This window comes from Athene cunicularia (assembly GCF_003259725.1).
Source record: "Athene cunicularia isolate RWA chromosome 28 unlocalized genomic scaffold, athCun1 chr28_part3, whole genome shotgun sequence".
Classification (NCBI taxonomy): domain Eukaryota; kingdom Metazoa; phylum Chordata; class Aves; order Strigiformes; family Strigidae; genus Athene; species Athene cunicularia.
In genome coordinates, this window is record NW_020799141.1 from 191,156 (window position 1) to 214,831 (window position 23,676).

The following is a 23,676-nucleotide window of genomic DNA, read 5'->3' on the forward strand; positions in this document are numbered from 1 at the left end:
AAGGGCGACTAAGAAAAGTTACATTATTTGGCCGAGAACCACGAAAATTATGGGAGGAAAAAACTTTTATCCAGTCAGTGATTCCACCCTTAAGAACATACCGTGGAATTGTTCCCTTAAGTGTGATTTTTATGGTCGCTTCCAGGATAATTTAAAAATGTCCCTCTGTGTAACACACCCCCCCCTACTTCCCCACGATTTATCGGTGAAGGGCTTTGTATCGGGAAGATGTGTCTGATTTCAGCTTTGATGTTTCCTTTCTTCATTTTGCGCTGTTAGTGCCAGGAGTGTTTTCTCTTGCCTTCCAGCAGCGTGAAGAAGTCAGCTGGATATAAGCATGCCCTTCTCTCCGGCCTCACACACTTCACGTTCCCCTGCAAACCTTAACAGATCCTGCTGCTTTTTTTTTTTTTTTTTTTTTTTTTTTCCCAGTTTCCCCATAAGCCATGAACAGTACCTGTCAATTCAGCCCTAAGCCGCCAATATCTGCCCTCCTTGCTCATCTTTTCATACAAACACAATATAAATGCAATCCTTCAGCACTTTCAAAGCTGGCCTTGTCTCCAGCGCTGGTTGAGAGAGCAGCCTTCCCCTTCCCCACCCTCAGTCCACCCCCCCATCACTACTGTGTTTCATAGACTGCTTCTATCTTTCAGAAAGTGAGCAGGCAACTCTCTGTGCCAAAAATTTCTCATTGGAGTTGCACAGCCCCGAGCTCAGGCACAGCCCCAAGCTCAGACGCTCTTGATCCCTCGAGCTCCCTCAGAATACAATGAACAAAGGCGTAAAATAAGCCACTCTCTGAAAGTGTCACATTCAGTAGAGATGAGCTGCGGAAATAACTCTGGGACTGAGCAGCACTGAACTTGGAGGGTGTTTAGGTTCAAATCCAAACTTAATGTCGTGTGCATGTTTTCACGTTTTGCAGGTAGAAAAAAAGGACATCATTTTCCTCCTGGAGCTGACCAAAATTCATTCAGTGCATCCAGCTGCAGCCCCTTTGCATGCCTGGGAGATCAGGGCCTGAGCTGGCCTCCTTTATCAGCATAGAGGATCTTGCATAAGAAAAGCATCTTTATTCCTCAGGGATTCGGGGACTGAAAACCGAGACTTAATTCCAGGTGCCATTTGTGTTGAGAGATAAGTATCACTATGGGAAACCAACAACATTATCTCTACTCCTGCCTATTCCCACCAATAAACAGCCCAAAGAAGATTAGTGGTACATGCTGCTGTGTTAATGAGGGAGACATCATTAATCAGCAGACAGTGACACGGGCTCTGACCTTTGGCTCAAACGCAATCCCATCTGCTGACTTCACTCCCCAGGAGGAATCTTCTAAGCAGAAAATACAAGCTCCTGGGAACTAGGGAAGAATTTAACATAGACATTTAATCTGCTTTTAATATTTCCTGGATGCTAGGCTTGGGTAAGGAGTCCAAAGCCAAGAGGAAACCATCTCCTCGTCCTAAAGCAAGATGGTCTCAGTGCAAGCTGAGAAATCACTCCTTTCACCAGCTATAAAGTTAACGCAAACAGACTCAACAAGGGAACTCCTGCAGCTCTGAGATTTTAGGCTTGGAGTACACCTGGATAAAGAAAGTATCTTCTTATGCTTGTGGCTGTTATTTTGATGGAAACCCTTGGCTCGGTGAGGAGGTTACTTGGACTGATAGAGCTACTTTGGCAGTGCAGGCAATTTCAGCAAATCAGGATTTCAGTGCTCTATCATTCTATCCCAAACAGTTTGCTCCTGACGTATCAAAGCAGGCAGCAAACTGAGACAGGTCCCAGATCTTCCTGCGTTTATAAATTTTCAGATGAACCCCTTACAAGATGTTGGCTTTCTATTCCCCTATTCACATCGTCTTGTCGACTCACTTGGGGTACACGTCCCTAGAAGGGAGCAGTGATAACCCAGACAAGGTTATCCTCTCCACCTTCTGCCTGCCTGGTGGGGACGTGCTGGTGATTCATGTCTGGGAAACAAGCCCTGGAAAACAATCTCTATCAGTTTAGAGCATCCCTCGTGTTTATGTCACTCTCACAGAAGGACCCCTAGGTCAAGAAATCATACCAAAGAAAAGCATCCTCTTTTGGTGGTCCCCTTACCAATTGAGGTAAGATAAGCGATGGAACAGACACTGTGGATGTTGGAGATGTCTTTTTATGGCCATCCAGGAAGGAGAGTGAAAGGAAGATGTTTATGGCCACATCATGCTGCTTTTGCAGGCGTTCTGGGAAGTGGGGACCCATGCAGAGGCCCCTCGCATCTGGATGACAGATTCAGACAATGGATTGTTTTTAATCTTGGTATATAGGAGATTCCAGCTAAACTGATTTCATATGTGCTTCGCCTGGTCCCCAGCCAGCATGGGTGCAGCGGACCTAGGCAAGAACAACTTTTTGTGTCCTAAGGTTGGGCCTGTGGTTCTAGTGCAGTTCAGCCCATTGGCCAGCCAAACTGCACGGGACATCACTGGATTTAGGGACTGGTTCCTCACCTGAGAGGCACATAAAAGGGCTGGTTTGGATTCTATCAGTTCCAAGTCCTTGGATGCCAGAGCACTGCAAGAAACCCTTCTGTTAACATTCTAGAAAGTCTCATGGCATCCTGCCAAGGAAGATCCATGGACACAGATGTCTTCAACATAAAAGTATGTCCATCCCCCGCCGAAGGATTAACCTCTGTAGCTGGTGTCTCACTTTGGAAAAGTTTTTCGGAAGGGCTGAACCCAGGTCACATGGCATGCACTGACACGGAGACCACCAGAATTATCCTAGCGAGGAAAAGGTCTGGATTGCAGGAAGGTGGGGGTATGGGAACGGTCACCGGGGAGCAGTGATGCTCCTTTCCCCAAGAACTGTCCCGTGGAGCTGGGAGGAACCCCGTGGGACACTGTATGCCATCAAACCCACGGTGCCACAGAGATGCTTTAGTGCTTATATGGTGACTGTGCTTATATGATTTATGCTTTAAGTGTTCTCTCGGTGTAACAGTTCACTACCTACAGTTCTGCCACGGAAGATAACTCTGGCACCTGGAAACAAATTCCAGGTTAAACGTCTGGATTCCTAGCGCAGTCATCATCCCTTGTCTTGGTTACAGCAGAGACTTGGAGAGGAATGAAAGGGAAGTGGAGTTCCTGAAGGCCAGCTAGGTGGGACACAGTCACACCAGCACAACAAACAGGTTTTATCCCCAAAATGGCAAACACAGGCCAGCAGGGTTTCATTACGGTATGTGGGAAAGAGCTTTAACAACCAAGGCAAGGAAAGTTTAATGCTCTTTTCCTTTTCATTTGCCAGATGTTTGGAAAATACAACAAATGTTTATTCCCCTGCTTCCGAGAGGTGCAGCCTGCCTAGCAAGGTACGCATCAGGCCGATGAGAACCGCTGCAGAATGCCTGGGGAGAGCGTGTCCTTCCTATCTGCGCACCTCAGAGACATGCCGAGCAGTGCCACAGGAGGTGCTGAGACTGGACCTAAGGAACTGGGGCCAGACTCTCCTGAAGAGGGCTCAGACTGGTGGTGCTGTGAATGTCGTACTGACCGTGCCCCATCCTGCCTGCGCTCCACGCTTCCCTACAGAAGTGTGGGTCTTACAGCGTGGACCAAGACATTGCCCCTCACTACCTAGGTGAGTCCTGAATTTAACTAATACAGTGGACTGACTTATCCTGAGTCCAAGAGCAAGGAGCAGTTCTAGAGGGTTCCAGAAGCAGGCAGAGCTCTGCCTTAACTACCACAACTAGTCATAACACCGTTAAATGTTTATACCCCGAATGAAACTAGTCCTCCAGGCTGAGGATCAGGTATTTGGCCATTTCTAAACGACTCCGTTAACCACCTGGTAAGTATTTCCCTTGAAAATGGCAGAGCTCTCTGCATCGTCTTACCAGACCCTGCTGAGCTGCTGAGACTGATCCTTTCCATGTCCCGCAGCCCTGACTCCAGCCACGGGCGTCCGAGTGCCGACACCGCAGATCAGCTTGCCCACACGTTCAGAGCAGAGCTGCACCTGCACACCAGGGCAAAGCATCTGGGTCCTTCACTGATGTGTCTTTGGAAAGCAGTTAATACTTAAACTCCTCCAACTTCCAGGCTGAAGAAGAGGCAAAGAATAGTCTCTGCCAAGTTCCCTTCCATCAGGTTGGGAATTTCTCCAGAGAGTTTGAAAGTCGACTGCACTCCCCAGGCTGCCCACAGTCAGGTTTTAGAGCATCCCAAACTGTAAAGCACAAACCGTGCTGCTGAAGCACTGCATCACACCCAAGAGATGCTGAGGCTGAAAAGGTCACACCCCTTTACAGCTCAGTTGAAGATGAGCAAGGTGCATCCTACAAAGTCACCAGAAAGACAGGAAAACCAGGCCGAGCAGACAGCCCTGGGTTGGCGGGGAGCTATGCTTCCCCTGGGGGACTGGGACAGCACCGGGCCACTGGCTCGAAGGCGGGATGCTCACAGGCACGCTGCTGACTGGCATTTCACGTCTCTAATACCACATTGGCATTTGTGCCTGCTTTGTACTCAAGGACGAGGTTCAGGTTCTGGACAACCTGTCAGTTTGGAAAAATGTCACTAAATCAGTGAAGCAACACTGCATTAACTTGCTCCGTACCCTCGTCTCACGGAATCAGATCTTCTGCAGTGCGCTGAGCACCATGATGTTATTTCTGGTTGTCTTATTCCATCACCATCCCAGCTAGTCAGACTCCACCTGCTTTGCCTTCCTTCCAGTTATGCTATTGAACTAGAGGCAACAAGTTGTAAGCTGCAAAAAGATAAATGTCAAGTGGATATAACTAAAATACTCCTCACCATGACAGTGGTGCAACCCTGGGACAAGAGCCCCAAAAGAAGGGGCTTTGAGTTTTCAAAACTTGATCAGGCTGAGCAGCCTGATATAACTTTGAAGCTGGTTCCGATGTAAGCAGAGATCTAAAGCCCTCCAGAGGTCCCTTCTGCTCAATAAGTCTGCTGCCATTAAAATATTTTTCAGAAAACACCTGCATGAAAAAACCCTCTTTCCAGTTTAAGAGCAGATCAGAAGATCAGACCAGCTCTAGTCCTCATTTCCTTGCCTTGGACTCTGGGAAGCAGATCAACAGACCAGAAATTCATTTTGCAGTACATTTTCTAACATGCCTCAATGCTTGCAGTACTCCCTCCTAGCTGGAAGCCAGGATCAAGGCTGGCGTAGGAGCTCTTTCACATCTCTACTCGGCCAGCCTTGGAGATGCCCTGTGAGCAGAGAGATTCTCACATTTTTTAATGCCCTTGTGCTCTCAGGGCGTATCTGGGAACCCAGCACTGAGCCGTCTGGTGAAGCCGTGCACGAGTCTGCAATCTTACCTTCACATCTGTGGCTGGTCTCGCTCTGCTTGTGTCCTGCAGGGCACTTGCACTCGTAAGAACCCACCGTGTTGATGCAGTTGCCACCTTGACAGAGGCCAGGAATGGCTTGACATTCATCCACATCTACAGGACGGAGAGCAAAGATGTTAGAAAGCACAGCCATGGCAAGCGCTGAAGGTTCAACCCCAGCATGGTGGGAGTGCTATGAGAAAGAAGCAGCTTTGCTCCAAGCAGGTGGATTTACATGTCATAATGGAATTACCCATCAGAGTACATTAGAGATAAGGTGAAGGACAGAAAACGGACACAAAGGTATTGCTGCATTATCCACGCAAGGAGACAAATGTAATGTTTTCCAAAGCAAATATCAATGTGTCCACCACCACGTGGTTTGTTCCAGGCTGGTAGCTGAGTTGGGGAGGAGAATTGGTTTGGTGGGATGTCCTCCTGCAGCCTTCAGAGAGCAACATCTGCTGCAGGGAAGAGAGGAGAACCCATGGACTGTAAGGTTTTGCTCTGCAGCCCCATCCCCGGAAGGCTTATCCTGCAGCCGTGCTCTCCTCACCACTGAACTGTGCTTTCCAAAGCACCTCAGAAGGCCTCAGGACTTGCTGCTACAACCAGTATGCTCATGCGATGCAGATATTATGTATACACCAGTTCTGCTTGGAGTAGCAGTGACTTACAAATCTATTAAATTGGCCAAGCTCTCCTGAATAGATTTGGCCCGATAGACCAGAGTTCTCCTCTTCAGCCTCGCCAGTTTTATCCTACAGACACTGACCAGCGTGGGATTTGGACTGTAATTCTGGCTTTTAATCATGGCAGGTAAAGACTGAAATGAGTTGCAGAGGCAGAAAGGAATTCATGCAACTCTAAATGGAGCCCCCTGCAACCCGCCCCTAGGGAGAAGCAGTGGCAGCTCCAGGACGGCTGCCAGTAGGATCTGCTGACGGGACCTCAGCGGGCCATTCTGCTATTTTTGCCTGGGTGTCCCGGACATTGACTGCAACCTCTGAGTGTGTGATTTATGTATATTGTAACTGCCCGCGTGATCATGAAGGAGTCGTGGCTTCTGTTTTGAACCAATCATACAATTTACAGAGCACCAGCCCCCTGATCCAAGTGTGGGTCATGCTCTAGGGCTGGGGCAGAAGGTCCAACAACAGCAGCAGCCCAACAGAATGAGGGTATAGGGAAGGCTGTAACTTAGTTTTAAACCTGGAGAAACACTAGCCTGACTCACTACATCTTGTGGGATGAGGAAGTCACCTGAGAACCACGGCATGGCCAGAATCATTAACTGAGGGAAGTTGATCTTGGACAATGCCACGGGACCCCAGGTCCACGGTGATGCTCTGTGACATACAGTGATGGATTTAGCAAAGTTTACACCGAGAACTGTTCTCTGTATTGGAGCTCCTGGCAGGCATTCATCGCTCGCCCTTTCAGTTCACACGAGGATGGATAAAGGAACGTCCTTTAGATGTTCATGGCGTTTACCTTGGCAGGCTCCAGTGCGAATGTTGGGAATGAAGCCTCGGCGGCAGGGGTGAGGTTGGGCGGGACACATCTCACAGGGGTGACCCCAGGCCCGTCCAATGGTGGCACAACACATGGTCTTGGTGCAGACGATCCCACTGAGTTGTCCCTGGCACATCTGGTTATTTACTTGGCTAAAGCAGGGACCAGTACGATAGTCTGAAGAAGAACAATAACATCTACAGGTTAGATCAAGACACAAATACAAGGTTTTCTGTCTAACGGAGTGCCTATTCCCCTTCCTACCAACACAGCCATTCAGGTGCAAAGTCAAGAAGTTTGGGGGAAAAAAAAAAAAAAAAAAAAAAAAAGATCTGCAATCATGAAAAGAACAAAAATTTAAGACCAAGCTGGAGACCAGTACTGGAGGTGGTGACCTCTCTGATATATGTTTCATGTGATCATCTAGAGGTTCTCCAAGCCAGCTCTTCCTTCTTCTCCCTCAGGCTCATCCCATCAACTATATTTATTCTGTGCCTTGAGTCACTCCCTTTAAGTACTGCCCCTAGAATGAACTCAAAATATGAAGTCAGACAAAGGGGCAATTCAGGGGCTGCAAGTTCACCTGTTCTACGGAACTTCTGGGTTGAGGAAAGCGATCAAACTTAATTTTAGTTAGGGGCGAAGACGCATATGGAGACGACGTGGGACAAGCATCTCTCACGGACAGCCTTAGGGATTGACAGCTCCTGTAAGGTGGAGATGGAGGATAACGGAGATGTCTTGCTGTCAGATCACTTCTACTCGGCTTGCAGAGTCAGAGCCCTAGATCTCACCCACGAAACAGTCTGGGAGAGAACTCCCAAACCTTTTCCCCATGATGTCTGCAAAGGGATTTCTCTGCTCTCTGACAGTCTCTGTAAAGGCAACCTCCTGCGGTAACACACGTCATTGTGATTAATTTCTTTGGTTTAACTCTTAAAGGTCCCCTGGCAATTTTAACTGAATCTTTAAAACCCAGATGCTGCAGAAACAACCAGCCTGTTTCCCATTCCCAACAAGGATCCTCCTATCCCTTAAAACCAGATTTTGGAGGGCTTGCTTGCACTAAGGAATGTGGTTTTGCCACTGTCTGGGCTCTCATGACCCTTGATTAGGGATATTAGCACAGCAGGAATTCATCAGGAAACAAAATTCTTAAACAAGAGATTTATTTTTTTTTTTCCTTCTACTGGGAATAGATGATTGCATGTAAGTGTTTGATCTGCGGCTGGAAAAAGGACCTTTAACCATGTTATTGTCAGACCAGAAAATTCCACATTAACTGTCTAAGGAAGTTAGGTGTTGGTCAAATAGCTGTTATTTCAGATAGTCTGGCTGAGATTTGCTTGGGGAATTTTGATGTTGGAGCGCCCAGTAATTAGTAATCGACTGTGAACCCAAATCCCTGCGTCGGTACCCAGATTAGCTCACAGCTGTCTTTGCGGTGAAACATTTGGATTTGACACGTGAAGCAACAAAAAAAACCCATTAAATAGATGGTTTGAGTCAGAAAGCTTTCTCCCATAGGGTATGTTGGCATGACAGCCACATTGGCAGAACCTACGCTAGCACGAAGCCATGACAGAGTGCCTTTATCCTGGGCTGTAAAAGATCATCTGGAAATGCTGGTAATTTCTGCAGGATTTTAGTGCAATCAACTCCCTTCTATTTAAATCCTGACACACATGTGCAAAGAATAAAAAGCAAGGGAAAAAAAAAAAAACCAGACAAAAAAACCCCATTAAATAGATGGTTTGAGTCAGAAAGCTTTCTCCCATAGGGTATGTTGGCATGACAGCCACATTGGCAGAACCTACGCTAGCACGAAGCCATGACAGAGTGCCTTTATCCTGGGCTGTAAAAGATCATCTGGAAATGCTGGTAATTTCTGCAGGATTTTAGACTGCCAGTGCCTGTGCTGATCTGCCTTCCTCAGGTCCTGTGGCTTGTGCTGGGTGAAAACTGTGTGAGGTTCATCTGAGTTATAAGTGTCCCCACCCGGCATCGGGGTAAGCATAAGCTCCGTAGAAACCACACGTTAAATCCTCCTCTGTCTCTAGGAAAGGATCAATTAGCACAATAATTGCTTATTTTCAGCTTAATGCTCACTCTGATTTGTATTTCTGGAGCAGCTGGGAGCAGAGTCATACTCAAACACTAATGCTGATAGAAGTGTCAAAAGAAGTTCGGGCTGTGGATGTCACTGAGAGGTCACAGCAAGAAGAATTTCACACACACACAAAAAAAAGAGAGCAATGATTTTTGAAGTTCCATCGGTGTAAAGGTGATACAATCTCATAAAAATGCCTTTGTTTGGAAGTTAGAACAGCAATATATACTGTGTTTGCAATGGTGAGTTACCAAATAAATATCTTCTCTTTTTTTTTGACCCAAATTTTAACAAGATACCAAAGCACATGGTCCTTATTAATGTCTCCTGCCATGCCAAGTTTAATGCTTTAGTTTGTTCTACTTTATTCCTAGAAAAGAAATAAACAAAAACTGAGTTGTTTTCTCACCCCTTGTCTTTTTTTTTAAAAAAAAAAAAAACAAAAAAACCCAAAAACAACTGAAAGGCTCTTGCTCAAATTTTCAGCCATGAGAAAAAGACCAAGGAGAACTCTTTATGCCCACACCAGTGAACAACTTAAAATTTCTCAACCGTCACACCTAAAGAACTATGCAAGAAATCGCTTTGTGATCCTATTTCAATGGAGTGATCAACTCTGTAAAGACAAAAAAGCTAACAGACTCTGCTAAAGTATTAGGAGATAAATAAAGAAGAAAAGAGAGAGCGCATCATCACTAAACTCAGTTTAGTGACCTAACTAATCCTAAGGGCTGCTTACAGGCCTAGCCCCCAACTCGGAAAGCAGCTAGAGAACTGGGAAAAAAAATCAGAAAAAGGGCAAGAAGGATGATTAAAGGTGTGGAAGGGTTTATGTATGAGGAAGAGCTGCACTGGTCAGCAGTCCTCAGTCAGAAAAAGAAACACCGGGAGGAAGACGTGGTAGCAGGGGACAAAAATCATGAGTGGCCAGAGGAGGAGCAGGTTATTCACTTGCAGAGCTGGGACTGGGAGGTATTATGGACAGATAAGAAGCGGTGCTGCCTCAAAAAAAATTGAGGAAAAGGGGTTCTTCAGGCAACATGCAAGTTAAGGGGAATTCTAAGTGAAGGTGTTGTGAATTGTCGAAGGTTGCGAGCTACGGGTGCCTGGGAAAGTCTTACAGAGGATGATTGTATAGGATTGCCCTGTTCCTATGCCGTTCCCCAAACATCAGCTCACCGACACCGCCAGAGCTTTGAGATACAAACTCATCTCATCCAGGGGACCCTCAATCCACCCTCATACCACCTGGTAACCTCCCAGGCAGTTCCGCTTCGGAGCTGGTTTTGGTTCAGTATCGTCCTGCAGCATCACTGCAGGTGGAGCGTTGGATGACGGGGACAAGGTGGGCTGAGGCTCCGTTCGAATGTGGCACTGCCTGTGAGCTTACGGTGACCGATCATACGTCTGTGAGCCTTCTTAACTCTAGGATAACGCAGAAACACCTAAGAAAGAGAGCTTGCGTTCCCCTTTTCCTAGTCAAAAAGAGCATGGAGAAGAACACGCAGCTGCTGTCATTGTGGTGTGTCCCTACGGAGGGCTCTGACTGAGATCTCAGAGTTGTAGAACCCAAAACTGAGGCACGGCAGCGCTGTCCAGAGAGGAAAGGGGTAAACTTGCACCTCCCACATCATCTTGCCGAGGGATGGCTGGATGCATTGCCACCAGAATTCCTTGAGATTGATAATGAAAGCGCGATTGTAAGGAGAACACCCCGATTTTCATATGTAGATGACTTCTTTGGAGGGAATGAAGCCAAGGAAATTAAGAGTCTGGAGTCCAGAAAGCCTGGCTGCATTCCAGCTCCCATCTGTTGCTAATTTGAATGGTCAAATTATTAAATTTTTAATGAGGCACCAATCAAATTTTATTCAGGAAATATGCACGCTTAGGAGATGTCTAAAGCCCTTTGACAATCTACGTATGGGATCCCATCTTCCAGGAACCCTGTTGCAGGTAGCTGTCCTTCCGAAGTCTGGTCTTTGCTGGTACATTTCTTGGGAAAACAGAGACGAGGTGGCTTCCTCGCGGAAAGCTGAGATTTCTTCCTGTTCCCTCTTTCAAGCTTACTCAGCCTTTACAATAACTGCCCGGTGGTAGGATATGGATGAGTTCCACCTTTCCATCTGCAGGTAAGGTTCTCATTAAAGTGACTGCAAGAAATACCAGACCGGGCTTCATTTTGGGAGCAGTCAGAATCCTTTCACCTCTACAGAAGAGACTTTTAAACACAGCAGGGCCATGCATATCTGGAACTTTACCAATCACCTGCGGCTGCAAAAAAAAACCCCCGTCAGCTCACTGCCTGACTTAACCTCTCCAAATACAGTTCTGCAAGCAGTAAACACACAGCAGAGGACTGACATCGGCTTCTCTCCCAGCATCTATCATCAGCCTCATCCATGCACTGGTCTCGTTTTTCTTTCTTGCCCTACTAAATGCAAAGTGGACTGTGCTCAGCGCATTCAGTCTGTAGATCCCTTATCGCCGGAGAGTTAGATTAGGTTACTATTCATGCCTACTTGTCTTGAGCGGGCAGCGAGGAGAGTGAGCGCTCGAATTGCAAAAGGCACCATGGAATCAGAGTTGGGAGTGTCAATGCGTTTGCGTTAACCACAAGAAATCTGACTCCTTGCTATGCTCTTTTGTTTCCAGACCCTCGCCTCCCCCCACGTATGGCTTTGAAGCACCAACTAACCTGAACTAGGGACTTCGGCAGATGCTGCGGAGCCATGCTGGAGCTACAACGAGTCTTACCTACTCCATCCTGCAGCCAACGCAGGCCCCAGATGTGCTCAGAAGAGGAAGCGTAACAGGAATAGACCTCATTCCCAGTTTCCATGTTTGGCCGGTTGTCATGGAGATCGTTAGGAACCCCTATAGCTAATGAACGGTCATTCCTGACAATTCCAAGCCGCAAACCCTTGGGGAGTTCATGGTGGGATCCATGCCATTACACATGCTCTTACGCTGAGCCACGCTATTCCACTTGCAAGCAGCTTTCTGAAAATATCCCTGTAGACATTTTTAACTTTCCTAATTAGTGTGTCTAGGAGAAATGCTTCACGGTTGCTGCGGACGTCTGCCTTCACCCGCGTGCTGCATGGAGTCCTGTTGGAAGGGGTGGGACGTGAAAGTGCTGTAAGCGAGTTCAAGTACTCCCCGTTCAGCCAAACCAGCACACAAAAACCTTGTGGCTTCCCAATTTCCAGCACTTGGGGTGCTGTGCTGACCAGGGAAGCTGCCCTGGCTTTGCCTACCCTACTTAACCCAAGTTCACCTCGCCAGAACCTGTCTCACCCCCTACAAGAGGTAATGAAGAATGATGCACTACTCTTCGCCAGCCACGGCTATAATTTATGCCAGAAATGCAGCTTGGACTCATTAAAAAAAGAATAATCAGTTTCAGACTATTTAAAATTACCACTCCGAGGCTATCAAACATTTATGTACAACAGTTGGAAGGCACCATCTCCATCGCTCAGTTTCCCCAATGCTAAACGAAAACAATGGAAATCTTTTGCAGGGAATGTTTCCCCGGGACATACAGCATAACTCAACGCCATTATTTTTCAGGGAAATGTTCGTTTCAGCAACTCAGACTGATTCCTTTGAAGGAGATCTCAGACTGAACATTTCCATAAACAGGGGCGTTTTTCAAATGTTTTGTAACACCTGGATTGAAACCGTATCTGAACCTGAAATATTTACAACTTCATCTAATTTAAATTGCTGCTTTGCTGTAGGGAGAAAAAAAAAAAAACCAACCAACCAAACAAAAACAACAAACAACCCAAAACACATTTAAAATTAACATTTTACTCCCTTTTAACTGGTTCTTACAGTCCCTTTGGGAAAATTGGTAGTTTTTGACAAAAAAAACCCACCACCTTTGGAGAAGTATTTTGTTTGAAAATTTTCACAAGAAAAAAAAAAAAAAAAAAAGCAGGGTGTCACCGAGTAAATTAATGCTTTCGGTGGGAATTCATATCCCCGGGTAAAGATGTAAAAGCAGGAACAGTTGCACTACTTTCCTTGCTATTTAAGACACGGTCCTAGAAACACGGACATGCCCAAGTCCAGCCGTGTAAGCGGATCTGTGGCGTCCAGGCTAAAAGGAAGGTGACGGGACTGAAGAGCTCTCCTCCGCATTCCCACCCCGTTGTGCAGCCTGCCATTTCTCTGGCACCGTTTGGCTGGAAACCCCTCACGGGACGGGCTATGGGCTGGGCGAATTCCTTCTTTACACAATAAATAAATAGAGCAGCGAGAAAGAAGAAATTTTTCTTTGCGAAAAAAAATCGAATTCCTTCTCATAATAAACAATGCTTTCGCTGAAGGCTTTTTTTTTTTCTTAAAACAGTAAGGACAAACGTTGCCTGTAAGTAATCCCTGGGGAGCTCCAGCCCTCGCTGGGATGAGGTCACTCCAACGCATGCCCCAGGCTTTGGCAGCCTTCCACGCTGCTCTCTAAAAGCTCCAGCAACCCAGTACGGGAGAGTAAGGAGAGTGGATACCAAGCCCGATATCAATTTTTCTATTTTCAATGAATGATTTCCATCAGCAGGAAGCTTGGTCCCCCAGGCCGCAGGAGCACAGCTTTGCAATTCTTTCTGTCTGTAACCTTCGGGGTTTTTGGAGCAAGCTAAATAGGCAGCTCCGGGAGCGAGCGAGAGTCCATGCAACCAAGGCAAGGCACTAATCCGGCAGATCCCGCGGCAAACTTCTGCCCAAAAAGACTCTCACACAAACTCCGGCCGCTTGTGATGGGGGCGTTCCCTAAAGAGCCCCCAGAGAAAGCTGGCTGTGCCCTCTGGGACCTGCTGGGCGAGCTGATAACTTCCAAATTAAAACGCTTAATGGAGCAAGTCATGCCCTCCCCATAGGGAGACCCTGAACATATGGGAAAGAACACAGGGGAACGGCATCCAAAAGCCACCAGCCAACCAACCAAGTGCAAGGAGCCAACCCCAAACCCTGTGATTTTTTTAAATTTTTTTTTTTTGTTGTTGTTGCACTAAATGTGAACGCAGAGGTTTTTACCACGCTGGTCCTGGGTCTCGGCACACAAGGCAACTCTGAATATCTGCTAAGCCTCTCAGGCTGCCGATACGTGACAGCTTTGGTGGGAGGGGGGGATGGGGGATGCAGGGAGAACAGCATGAGGGTCTCCGTAAAGGGCTCCTTTCTCATGGAATACTTTCTCCACCTAGTCATTTCCTTACCTCATACAAACACAGCCACATTCCTGATGTTTAACTGTTTGGACTTTTGCAGAAAAGAAAAAGCTGGCTGAGGCAGTTTATAAGGCCAGACATTCCAAGTGCTGAAAAAACATATTCAAAGGAAATAGTAAAGGGAGAACTTTTTTAAGTTTTCCTGTCCTATTTTTACAGTTTCCTGTGAAAGTCTTAGCCTGATGAAACCTGAGATAGAGCTCCACGCACAGCCCTCCTCCAAGGGCTCTCTGCTGCAGAGGCACAAAGCACACACAACATGGGGCCAGCAGTTCCAGCGGTTGTGGAAATGTCTGCGAGAGCTGGAGCGGGGAGCTGACACTTGCCACACCTGTGTCCTCCCCCCTGGAAGAGACCACGGAGTCCAAATGCTCTGGGCTGTTGATTCAGTGCCCGGTCAGGTCGTGCAGAGATGGAGGTGCGGGAGTGGAGGTGCTGGGGGTGGCATAGGGGTTTGATAGCTCCAGACTGCTTCCCACGCACAGGCTTGCCCCAGGTGGAAGCCCTGCACCTCTCAGGCTCCTTTGGCAGAGATCGTGGTTATGGGCAGGCTCCTGGATACCAGGAGAAAGAGTATATGGAGGTGCTGGCTGGGCTGGGGCTGAATTTGGGGGGATTCCTCCGGGGCAACCGATGGTGTGTTCCTTACAGCAGTGGGTAAGGGAAGGAGAAATCTGTGTCTGCCAGGTCGGAAGCATTTTTAGGCAGAGGGTTTATGGACTTTGCCCGCCTTCCTCTGGGGACAACGAGCTGGCAGGAAGTGATGGCAAGGACACGACTGAGCAAGGACTTCCAAACAATTGTGGTTGGTTTTACAGGTCTTGACTGATTGTTTTAATGACACTGTGCGTGAGCTGCGGTCACCTTCATCTGTCTGTTGCTGCGTTCAGCAAAGGGTTTGTATTTCAAAGTGGCAATGCAGTGCAATGCTTGTACTAGGCAGAGCAAGGCATTCTTTGGAAGAGGCTTATCCATGCCTAAGGTATCTCGAAATGGAAAGAAGCGTCAGACATGACTGAGCAGACACAAATAACATGCTATTAGATTCTTCTCAGACTGAATTAACGGAAGTGTTAATGCTGTGCTCTCCTTAGCAGAATACACTCTAGCAAGCTTCATCTTTGCATTCAACGGGCCACAGATGGGGTACGTGGACCCTGCTTGGCTGGACAGGCTGGAGCTGCTGTGCCACCACGACCTGAGTGCCCATCGCTAAGCCTTGAGCAGATGTAGCCCAAGCAAAGCCTCTCCTGCCAGTCCGCATTCCTCCTCCTCCATCTTCATGGGCTCGCAGAGAACAGGGAGTTGATGCACAACCCTAGGTTGGTTTCAGTGCACGGGAACCGCAGCCGCTCATGCATCTACCTCCAAACGTGCTCCACTGAGCTTGTGGCTGTGAGGGGATGTCCCACGGCACAACTCACAGTCAGCTGGCAGAGGGCTGCTCACAGCCCTCACAGAGAGAGTCTCCAGATTTGGGTGAAATGTGAAAACAGGCATTTATCTTCACACCACTTTTCTCCCCCAAGGCTCAGCAGGTTCAACAACGTCAGGATACTGTTGCTTATGGACAACCCTCCCCACAGCGGGAATGAGAGCGAGCCACACGTCACCGCATCCAAAAGCAATGCGGGGTCAGAGGATACGGCAGACACCTTCCTGCCCAACCCAGAGCAGGGGAGGAGGTGCCAGCTGCAGCGAAAAGAAGGTCCCAACCCGAGACAGTCCAGCCTCCTCTGCTCCCTCAGCCTCAGATGCTCCTGAGTTTCTCAGTGGCAACGCAACAGACAAGACCCTCTTTGCCGTTACTCGGACCTCTGCCAAATTTCACCTATTCAGGCTGAAAGAGATTTGTACCCAGGATAAGCAGTTTTGGAAAATTCCAGTCAGTGCATTCCTGTCAGATTTACAGATCAATCTTGGGAATGCTGTTTCCATGAAGGTCTCTGGAGGAAATTAACTCTGATTCCAGAGGCCGGTTCCCATTGTGTGCAGGGAAGTGGCCTCTGAGCCACATGCTGAACACCAAGCAGCAAACAAAGGTATTAAGTAGCTGTGCTTTGGGAGTGCTTCCCACCCTCTGGCAGGGGAAAAGTAGTATGTGATTGTCTCATTAAAGATTGCACTATAAAGCCCATGGGCATGCAGAAAAATTATATGTGCAGGATGCGTCTACGTCCCGCCAGTACTCCCAGCAGACTACGCCTGGCTTTCTGCAGAGATCAGAGGGAAATGTGGTTTCACAGAACTATAATTATTTTATCAAGCAAACCTGTCTGCACGAGGAAAATGGCAACCTACAATTGAGCACAGAGTTGAATTCCGCTCATGGTGAAGCTTCTGCCAGACCTTTCTGCATAAATACAGGCAAGTTACAGCAGTAGATGTCAGAACTCATTGGGCTACAGCTGATTATCAAAACGTTTTTTTCTACCATAACGTAGAGAAATGGGAGCTTATGCTTCACCTTTGGAGGCAGGCTGAGGAGAAGGAACTCCATCACATTTCTCAGCTATGCGTTCTGCTTTGTGTCTTAACATCTGGATTAGCAGAGCACTAGGAAAAGTCAGCTGAACGCCTGGTTTCTGATGAGGATGAGAAATCTCTTTGTAAACCCAGTTTTTCATTAAAAAAGCTCATCTGGGGGGGGAAAAAAAAAAAAGTCCTAACCACTGCCAATATCATTCTTCCATTAGATTTTTGGTCAGAGTAGTTTCAAGCTTAATCTGGAATTGACGGGAAGAAGTGTCGCGTGTCCAGCAAACTCGTGTCTCAGCTGTGTACCACACTCACAGCACCCCGAGGGCTTTGAGTGGGCACGGCAGCAAGGAGCTGCCATAGCCACTGCTTCCCCTTGCCTTTTTCCTGCCCCAGAGAACCGAATCCCAAGAAATGAATAAGAGTTCGTGACACCCTGGAACAGCCTTGCACCTCAGGGGATGCGTGTGGAGGCCAAGACAAAGCAAATTGCAGGTTGGTCTCAGGAGCCACATCCCAGTCCGTGGTCCTGGGGTCTCTCCATTCCTCTGGGACTGGTGCTGTGTGTCGTTCTCCCTTCAGAGGAGCAGCTGGACTGAGGCTCAGTCTCACATTGTACATGGACCTCAGGCACAGGCAGAGGCTGCATGGAGGAGATGTTTTTGAAAACCTGATATTTCATCCCCAGAACAGAAATTCTACAGGGCAGCTCAAATTAATGACTTTAACTTCATCTGAAATGCAAAGGCTGAGGTTAAAAGACCTTTCCAAGTTAACTCATATCACTGAATTCCCATGAACCATTTGTGGTCCCTTTCTTGATAGCATGATATAGGTTCTCTCATGCCTAGGCTTGGGGGGGGGGCATTTCCAGCTACAGGTAGGAAATATGTACATCCCTGGGTAGACAGGAGTGAATAAAAGGACAAAATTACTGTCGGCTGCTTCCTGCTATGGTTTTGCATGCACAGACACATCCTGTGTGGCTGCTTCTTTTCTCCTAAGCCTCCAAATCAGACTGAATATTTTTGGGGAAAAAGAATCATTATGAAGAGGAAACAGAAAAGCTGAGACAAAGCCACTCTTAATAACTCTTCTCAGGAGGGGCTTGGAGAAGCCTTACAAGTAAGAATAATGGGGTATTCTGCAATATTCCCACCATCTGGAAATCTGAGTGGATTAAAGTGCAGTTTACGCGGAGACACTCGCTCTAGCATCCATCTGCATGGTACAAGACGGTGATTGGGATCATGTATTCTGTTTATGTATGGCATGGGGTGTCTGTCACTAGAAAAGTTCCAGCCGGAGGGAACACCAGAGATCATTTCGGATTTCTTTTTCCCTAGACAAGACTGACTACCAGAATTAGACCTAACCAATATTTGCATAACTTGTTCTTAATAACCTACGGATATGAAAATCCACAGCCTCCCCAGGCACTTCTTCCAGTGCTTAAATATTTCAGGACGATGGATGAGTGGCAGTTAGACTGGTAGAGATTAAATGAAATGATGAGGATGAGATGAACTGTTGTCCTATACGGTAAGGATTTTAGCGAAATTGATAGAGCATATAAAAATATGCTAATCTGGGGACTTGCATGAGTCTGACTCACTATTAATGGAGATTTCTTCCAGGACTGGAATTGTATGAGTTATGAGGAACTGTGGGTTCACAAGCCCCACCCCGCTGAAAAAAAAAAAAAACAACAAACAAACAAACAAAAAAAACCCCACCAAAACCCAAAAGACATCAAAATCCTTTTGAAACTTTGGTGACTCTACGGACACAGACACATTATTGAGACTCAGAACCCCCCCCGAGTGCACATCAGAGGAGATCCTCATGTTACGTACACGCTAAAATATAAAAAGCTGGAGCTTGAGCTAAGCAGAAAAATGGAGATGCAGGAATAAAACAGATGCAAATTAGCAACAGCTTTAAAATAAAAGGTACTGAGTAGCAATTTAGAGGCTATTTCTCCTTTTTCCCCGTGTTTAGGCTCGAGACCTGCTTTTGCTCACTCTGGTTATATCCCAAGGTCCTGATACTTTACAGCACTTTCGGAGAAGCACTGGACATGCAGAACAGGATCTGCTCTCCACCGACTGCTGCTGTGGCTTCATCTGAGACCCGCTGTGAAAAGACTGACCAAGACTCTGCCATGGGATGGGATCAGGGTCCACACACACTCGCTCTCCTCTTTGTCATGTGTTTAAGCCCTTTAAACTCGGCAATTTTTGAAAGCCCGTGTCCCCCTCACTCAATGGTTGACAGTAGTTCTTGAGGTATTTGGAAAGAAATAAGATAAATGAGAATCTCTTGAAAACAGCTGTGAATTGCTGACAGACGTGGATTCTGGCGGTGAGGAGCTGCTGTTTGGGAGCGGGTTTGCTTCAATCAAACCCGGTCCTGGTTATGGTTTTGGGAAGAGAACAGTCCTGTAGTGAGGATTATGGAAGAACAGGAGATACTCACTGCCTTTTCCATGGACGTTGCATGTCTAGGACCTGCCGTGGCTCTCATCCTTGCTTTTGTGCACGTTTGAAACACTCTTTTTAGTTGATAGGGCTTTGATTTCTCGTACTGGCTAACGAAGAGCCAGAACTCAGACACTGGGTGCCAGTTTTAAGTTTGCTATTTTCTTTACCTGGACGCAATTCCTTCCAAGGTTCTTCATGGCATGTCGGACTTGGGAACAACCATGCAAGGCTTCAAGAGCACAGCTCAGCCCAGAAGTGTTTGCACCGAAGAGCATCACCCCACAAGTCCATTGGTTGAGCTTTTGGAAACCTTGCAGCAAGAGGAGAGGGCATACAGACACAGCAAGGGCCTTCTGAACCAGGCAAATCGTGGGAAGCACAGTCTCCAGATAGAGAATGTTACTCTCCAAGTCTTTTTTTTTCCAAAGTAAAAGAAGACTTCCTTTCATGAGAAGTAGCAACTGGCACCCACAGTGAAGACTTCAGCAGTTGGATGGGAAAAAAAAAACCCAAATTAAACCTCATGCTTGGAACACAGGAGGAGCTTCTACACCTTCACCCGAGTCAAATGTTGTCACTTTTTTACAACAAATTTTTTCCTACTTGAAAGAGAGTGAAATCAGAGACATGACATCAAGATGTTTCACTTTTCTGTAAAACTGTTATTAAAAAAATTGGCCTCTCTCCCCACAGATTCATTTTTTTCTGTGCTGCAGCTTTTCCTCTGACACTGATGTAATGTGAGTTCATGTTACCAAAAGCTGCTGGGGTTATACAAGATACTCACTAGTTCTTCATCTCTGAAGATGTCAAGTGGAGAGAGGAAATGATGCTAAGATTCTCTGAGTACTCAGCTATTAAGGTATTTACCTCTGAAGTGAAGTATTTCCTGAATGAAGTGTGAAGGTAGTTAGATTGCCCCAGTTACAAAGCAGCCTCTTACTGGAGCCTTAAGCTGTGGAACACGCAGCTTGTTGAGTGTACGGCAGCAGCAGCTGTTGCTCAGTGTTCAGGAATTTAGTTTATTGTAGTTTAAAAGTAAAATTATCTCTTTATACGATTAGGGCAAAATAAAGTCAAATTAAATCCCTAAATAAATCTGTAACCGGAGAGATCCGTGGAGTCCGAATGCCTTCTTTTTATCATCACACATAGGCACATTTTTCAGTGCTTGCCAGGCTAAACTGCTATCCCAAACCTTGTAGGAAAACACACCTCCAGAGAGCAAAGGAAGAGCTGATGGCCGCGCTAGAAACAACAGCAGTTGTACAAAGCTAATGAGCCTTTCCGGGAATCCTGACTCCTCGGCACAGATATGAGCTGGACTGACGGAGCTCTTTGTTCTGCGAAACAAGTCGGTATCGTTGTGTGGTGTTACCTCCTGTACGGATAACAACCTGAGGGGGTGGCACCACGCTGCGCCTTGTGGCAGAGAGAAGCCTCCAGACAACTATTTTTACGCTGTTCGGGCATTTCTAGATTTTAAATCCGTAAGAATGAATTGGCCTGAAGTCCAACATCAAACAAGCACGACAACCAGAGACTCTTGCCTAAGCCCTACTACATATGGATTAGCCACACCACATCCTCAGAAAGCCCTTCCCTTCCTATCTGAGGACTCCATAGATCGGATTCCCTTGATTAAACGTAGAGAAGTCCATATATTTGCGGCAGAACTGATCACCCCTCTGTATACCTTCGTCCTAAGGGCAATGTCTGTGTTCGGTCAGTGAATCCTGCCCCTCAGTGCTGTTATCACTCCATCATCTAGAAGGTTTCACGGCATGCTGTGCTCAGCTGGACACATCTACCCCACAGAGCTCTGAAGTGAGGTTATGGAGTGCAGAGGGGGGGGGTCCAGCACATTCCTGTGGAAAACAGCCATTCGAAATGGACCTCCTTGTTAAAAACGTGATCTGGTTTTTTTTTTCCAATTTAAACTTGTTTTCCTTCGGTTTTCATTCGCTTTGCCTTGCTGCAGCAGAATAACCTGGGTCAGGATTTCTCTGCTAAGGGACACACACACACACACACACACACGTGTCACCTGGCCACCTCTGACAGCGAGAGTACGGCCCTTGGGATAGAAAGTGTGTTCAACCAAAGACTCTTCCTGAGGTAATAGCACCGTTTTATCCAGGTGTCCTTGGGAAGAAATGCCCCCTGAGGAAGAATGGCACTTCATCTTGGACAAACCACTTAGGGGTTTTTCCTGGGTGAAGAAAATCCCATCGGAACTCTTGGTTATACCTGTGCTGAGCTCAAGAAGCTTCCCCGACAGAGCTCTTTGGTAGGGGAGCAGATGAGTGGCACGCGAGCAGACAGCTGAGGTCCCTCAAATACAACAGCAAGTTGAAAAGCCAAAGAGTCAGCAGAGAGGTGATCGGTGTGCGAGGGGTCAGCTGGCCTGCTTCTGCTAACTCTTGAAACACAGACACTGGTGAATTTTGATAAAAAGGAGCTCTTTGAGAACCACATTTCCTGGCATTTATTTCAGACTGACAATAGTCTGTCTTTGCTTAGGTTGAGGTAACATCTCCACCTGTAAAAGCACATCCTCAAATATCCGATGTCTCCATGCTGGCTGGAAGCAAAGCAGCTCTTGGGCCAGAAGCCAGCCAGCCACAGCAGCGTGAGGTGAGGCGAGTCCGTCCTTCCTAATGAACTGCTTGCTTAACGCAACTTTTCGGTCTGAGGCATCTTACGGTTTATTTAACACCGTGGCTCCAGCCTGGAGGTGGCTTATCAGGAGCAAATGCACAGCTGACTGTATCTCAGCACACAGTCACGCCTCAGTCACGCTCTTATCAGCAGCCGATTTAACCAGCTCTCCTGCAATCCTTTGGTGACTCCTCACAGTCCTCACGCTGAAGCAAAATGTCTATTATTTTACAAAGAAACATAACAGGGTGATGTAATGAGCTGCCCAGTCAGACTCAGGATGGAGCAGCAGAGCTCACACTGCTTTGTCCGAGGCTCAGAACATAAAATCTCCACGTTACCCAGCTGTGACTCAAACCAAGCGCCCCATTTCAGTAACGGGGCTGGGAGAGTTGGAGAGATGTGTCCTACAACACGTTCTCTCTTCTGCAGGCTGAGTGTGGTCTGATCTGCCAATCCAGCTGGTTCCTATCAGTAGACATCTCACAGCACAGCACTGAGGGAAAGGACCGTACGTATCACATTATCTCTGCCTTCTTGCCTGAAAGCCAGTTTAAACTACCTGTTATTTTCTGAGTGCTCTGTAGCCAGGACAGTCTCTCATGTTGTGCTCTGGAAGCAGCAGACGCAAGGATGGAGTGCAAGAGTGCGTTCTTATTGCCTTAATGCCAGCGTACTCCATGTAGTAGGTAGCAACGGTTGCCCCATGAGAAATACCGAATCAGAGAATCCCAGAATCATTCAGGTTGGAAAAGACCCTCAGGATCGTCGAGTCCAACCATGAGCCCGACTCTACAAAGTCGTCCCCTACCCCACATCCCCCGATATACCACAGGAGCTACTCCGTGTGGGAAGGAGGAAGGTGAATGATGTCTCCCTAGACAGTCACTGGCATTAGTGGAAGCTCTCTGCTTGCAGAGGTGCAGGCAGGAATCTGAGGAATTTCCAGAGTACTCAACCACGTACCCAGCTGTGCTATGAGAGCATCACCACGGAGCCTTGGGCTGAAGAAGCCAGTGGGTTTGGGGCTCTGCTTTGAATTAATCTTTCTTCAGAAAAATCTTTAGGGACAAGACTCAGAGCTAAACTGAGAGCTACAAGATGATCCGTGCTGCCTCCAAGCTTGCTACTTGAGTGTCTTGTTACTGGACACTCCCAAGGATGCCTGCAAACACGTCAAATACCGTGGCTGCTTTAGATGGAGAAATGACAGAAATTCGGCAGCGGCCATGTCTCCAGTAAGTCCGGTGCTTAGGGACTTCATCTTAACAGGCCTAGCGATGGAGCGGGAATTAATTTTCTCCTTGGAAGGGTTAAGTTCTTTGCTGTCACACTAATTATTCTTGGTAGGTCACTTGCAACCACCTCACCTGGCTGCAAGCTCACAGACTGCCCAGCCAGGAGCCTCTTTGAAAAGTGTAACTTTTAACATCTCTTAGCAAAGCAAGAGCTCTGTTTGTCTTGGCAGGGAAGACCTGTGTATACACAGCTGGAGAGCTTGTTTTGTCTCTTAGTACAAGTCTGGACTCAACCAAATCTCTAAAGGCTTTGTAAAAATGCTCTCTTTATTTAAAGAATTTTATACATTACAAGATGTCTCCAAAGTCTGCCCCTGCTCAGACCCCTTCCTTCCCTGCCTCTTCCACTCTCTCTCTCCTCCCCACTCCACTACCACACACACACAGAGTCAGGGCAGTTGGATTTTTCAGTCCCTCCTGGCATTGTTGTACCCAGTTTCTTTAAGAAATTTCCAGCTTTCTTTTCAAACACAGCCCATGTCCAGTCTGATTTCTGAATCTCAGTACTTCAGATCCCCCTGAGC

General features: G+C 47.1%; 1 protein-coding gene across 1 annotated transcript in view; it reads right to left on the minus strand.

Annotated features, from left to right (window-relative positions):
• FBN3 (fibrillin 3) overlaps positions 1 to 23,676 on the minus strand; it is a gene marked incomplete at its 5' end in the record, with an annotated part of 112,827 nt that overhangs the window by 57,122 nt on the left and 32,029 nt on the right. The window contains 2 exon segments of the mRNA XM_026865267.1: positions 5,359 to 5,484; positions 6,865 to 7,062. Of these exon segments, the coding sequence (XP_026721068.1) occupies positions 5,359 to 5,484; positions 6,865 to 7,062 (324 nt within the window).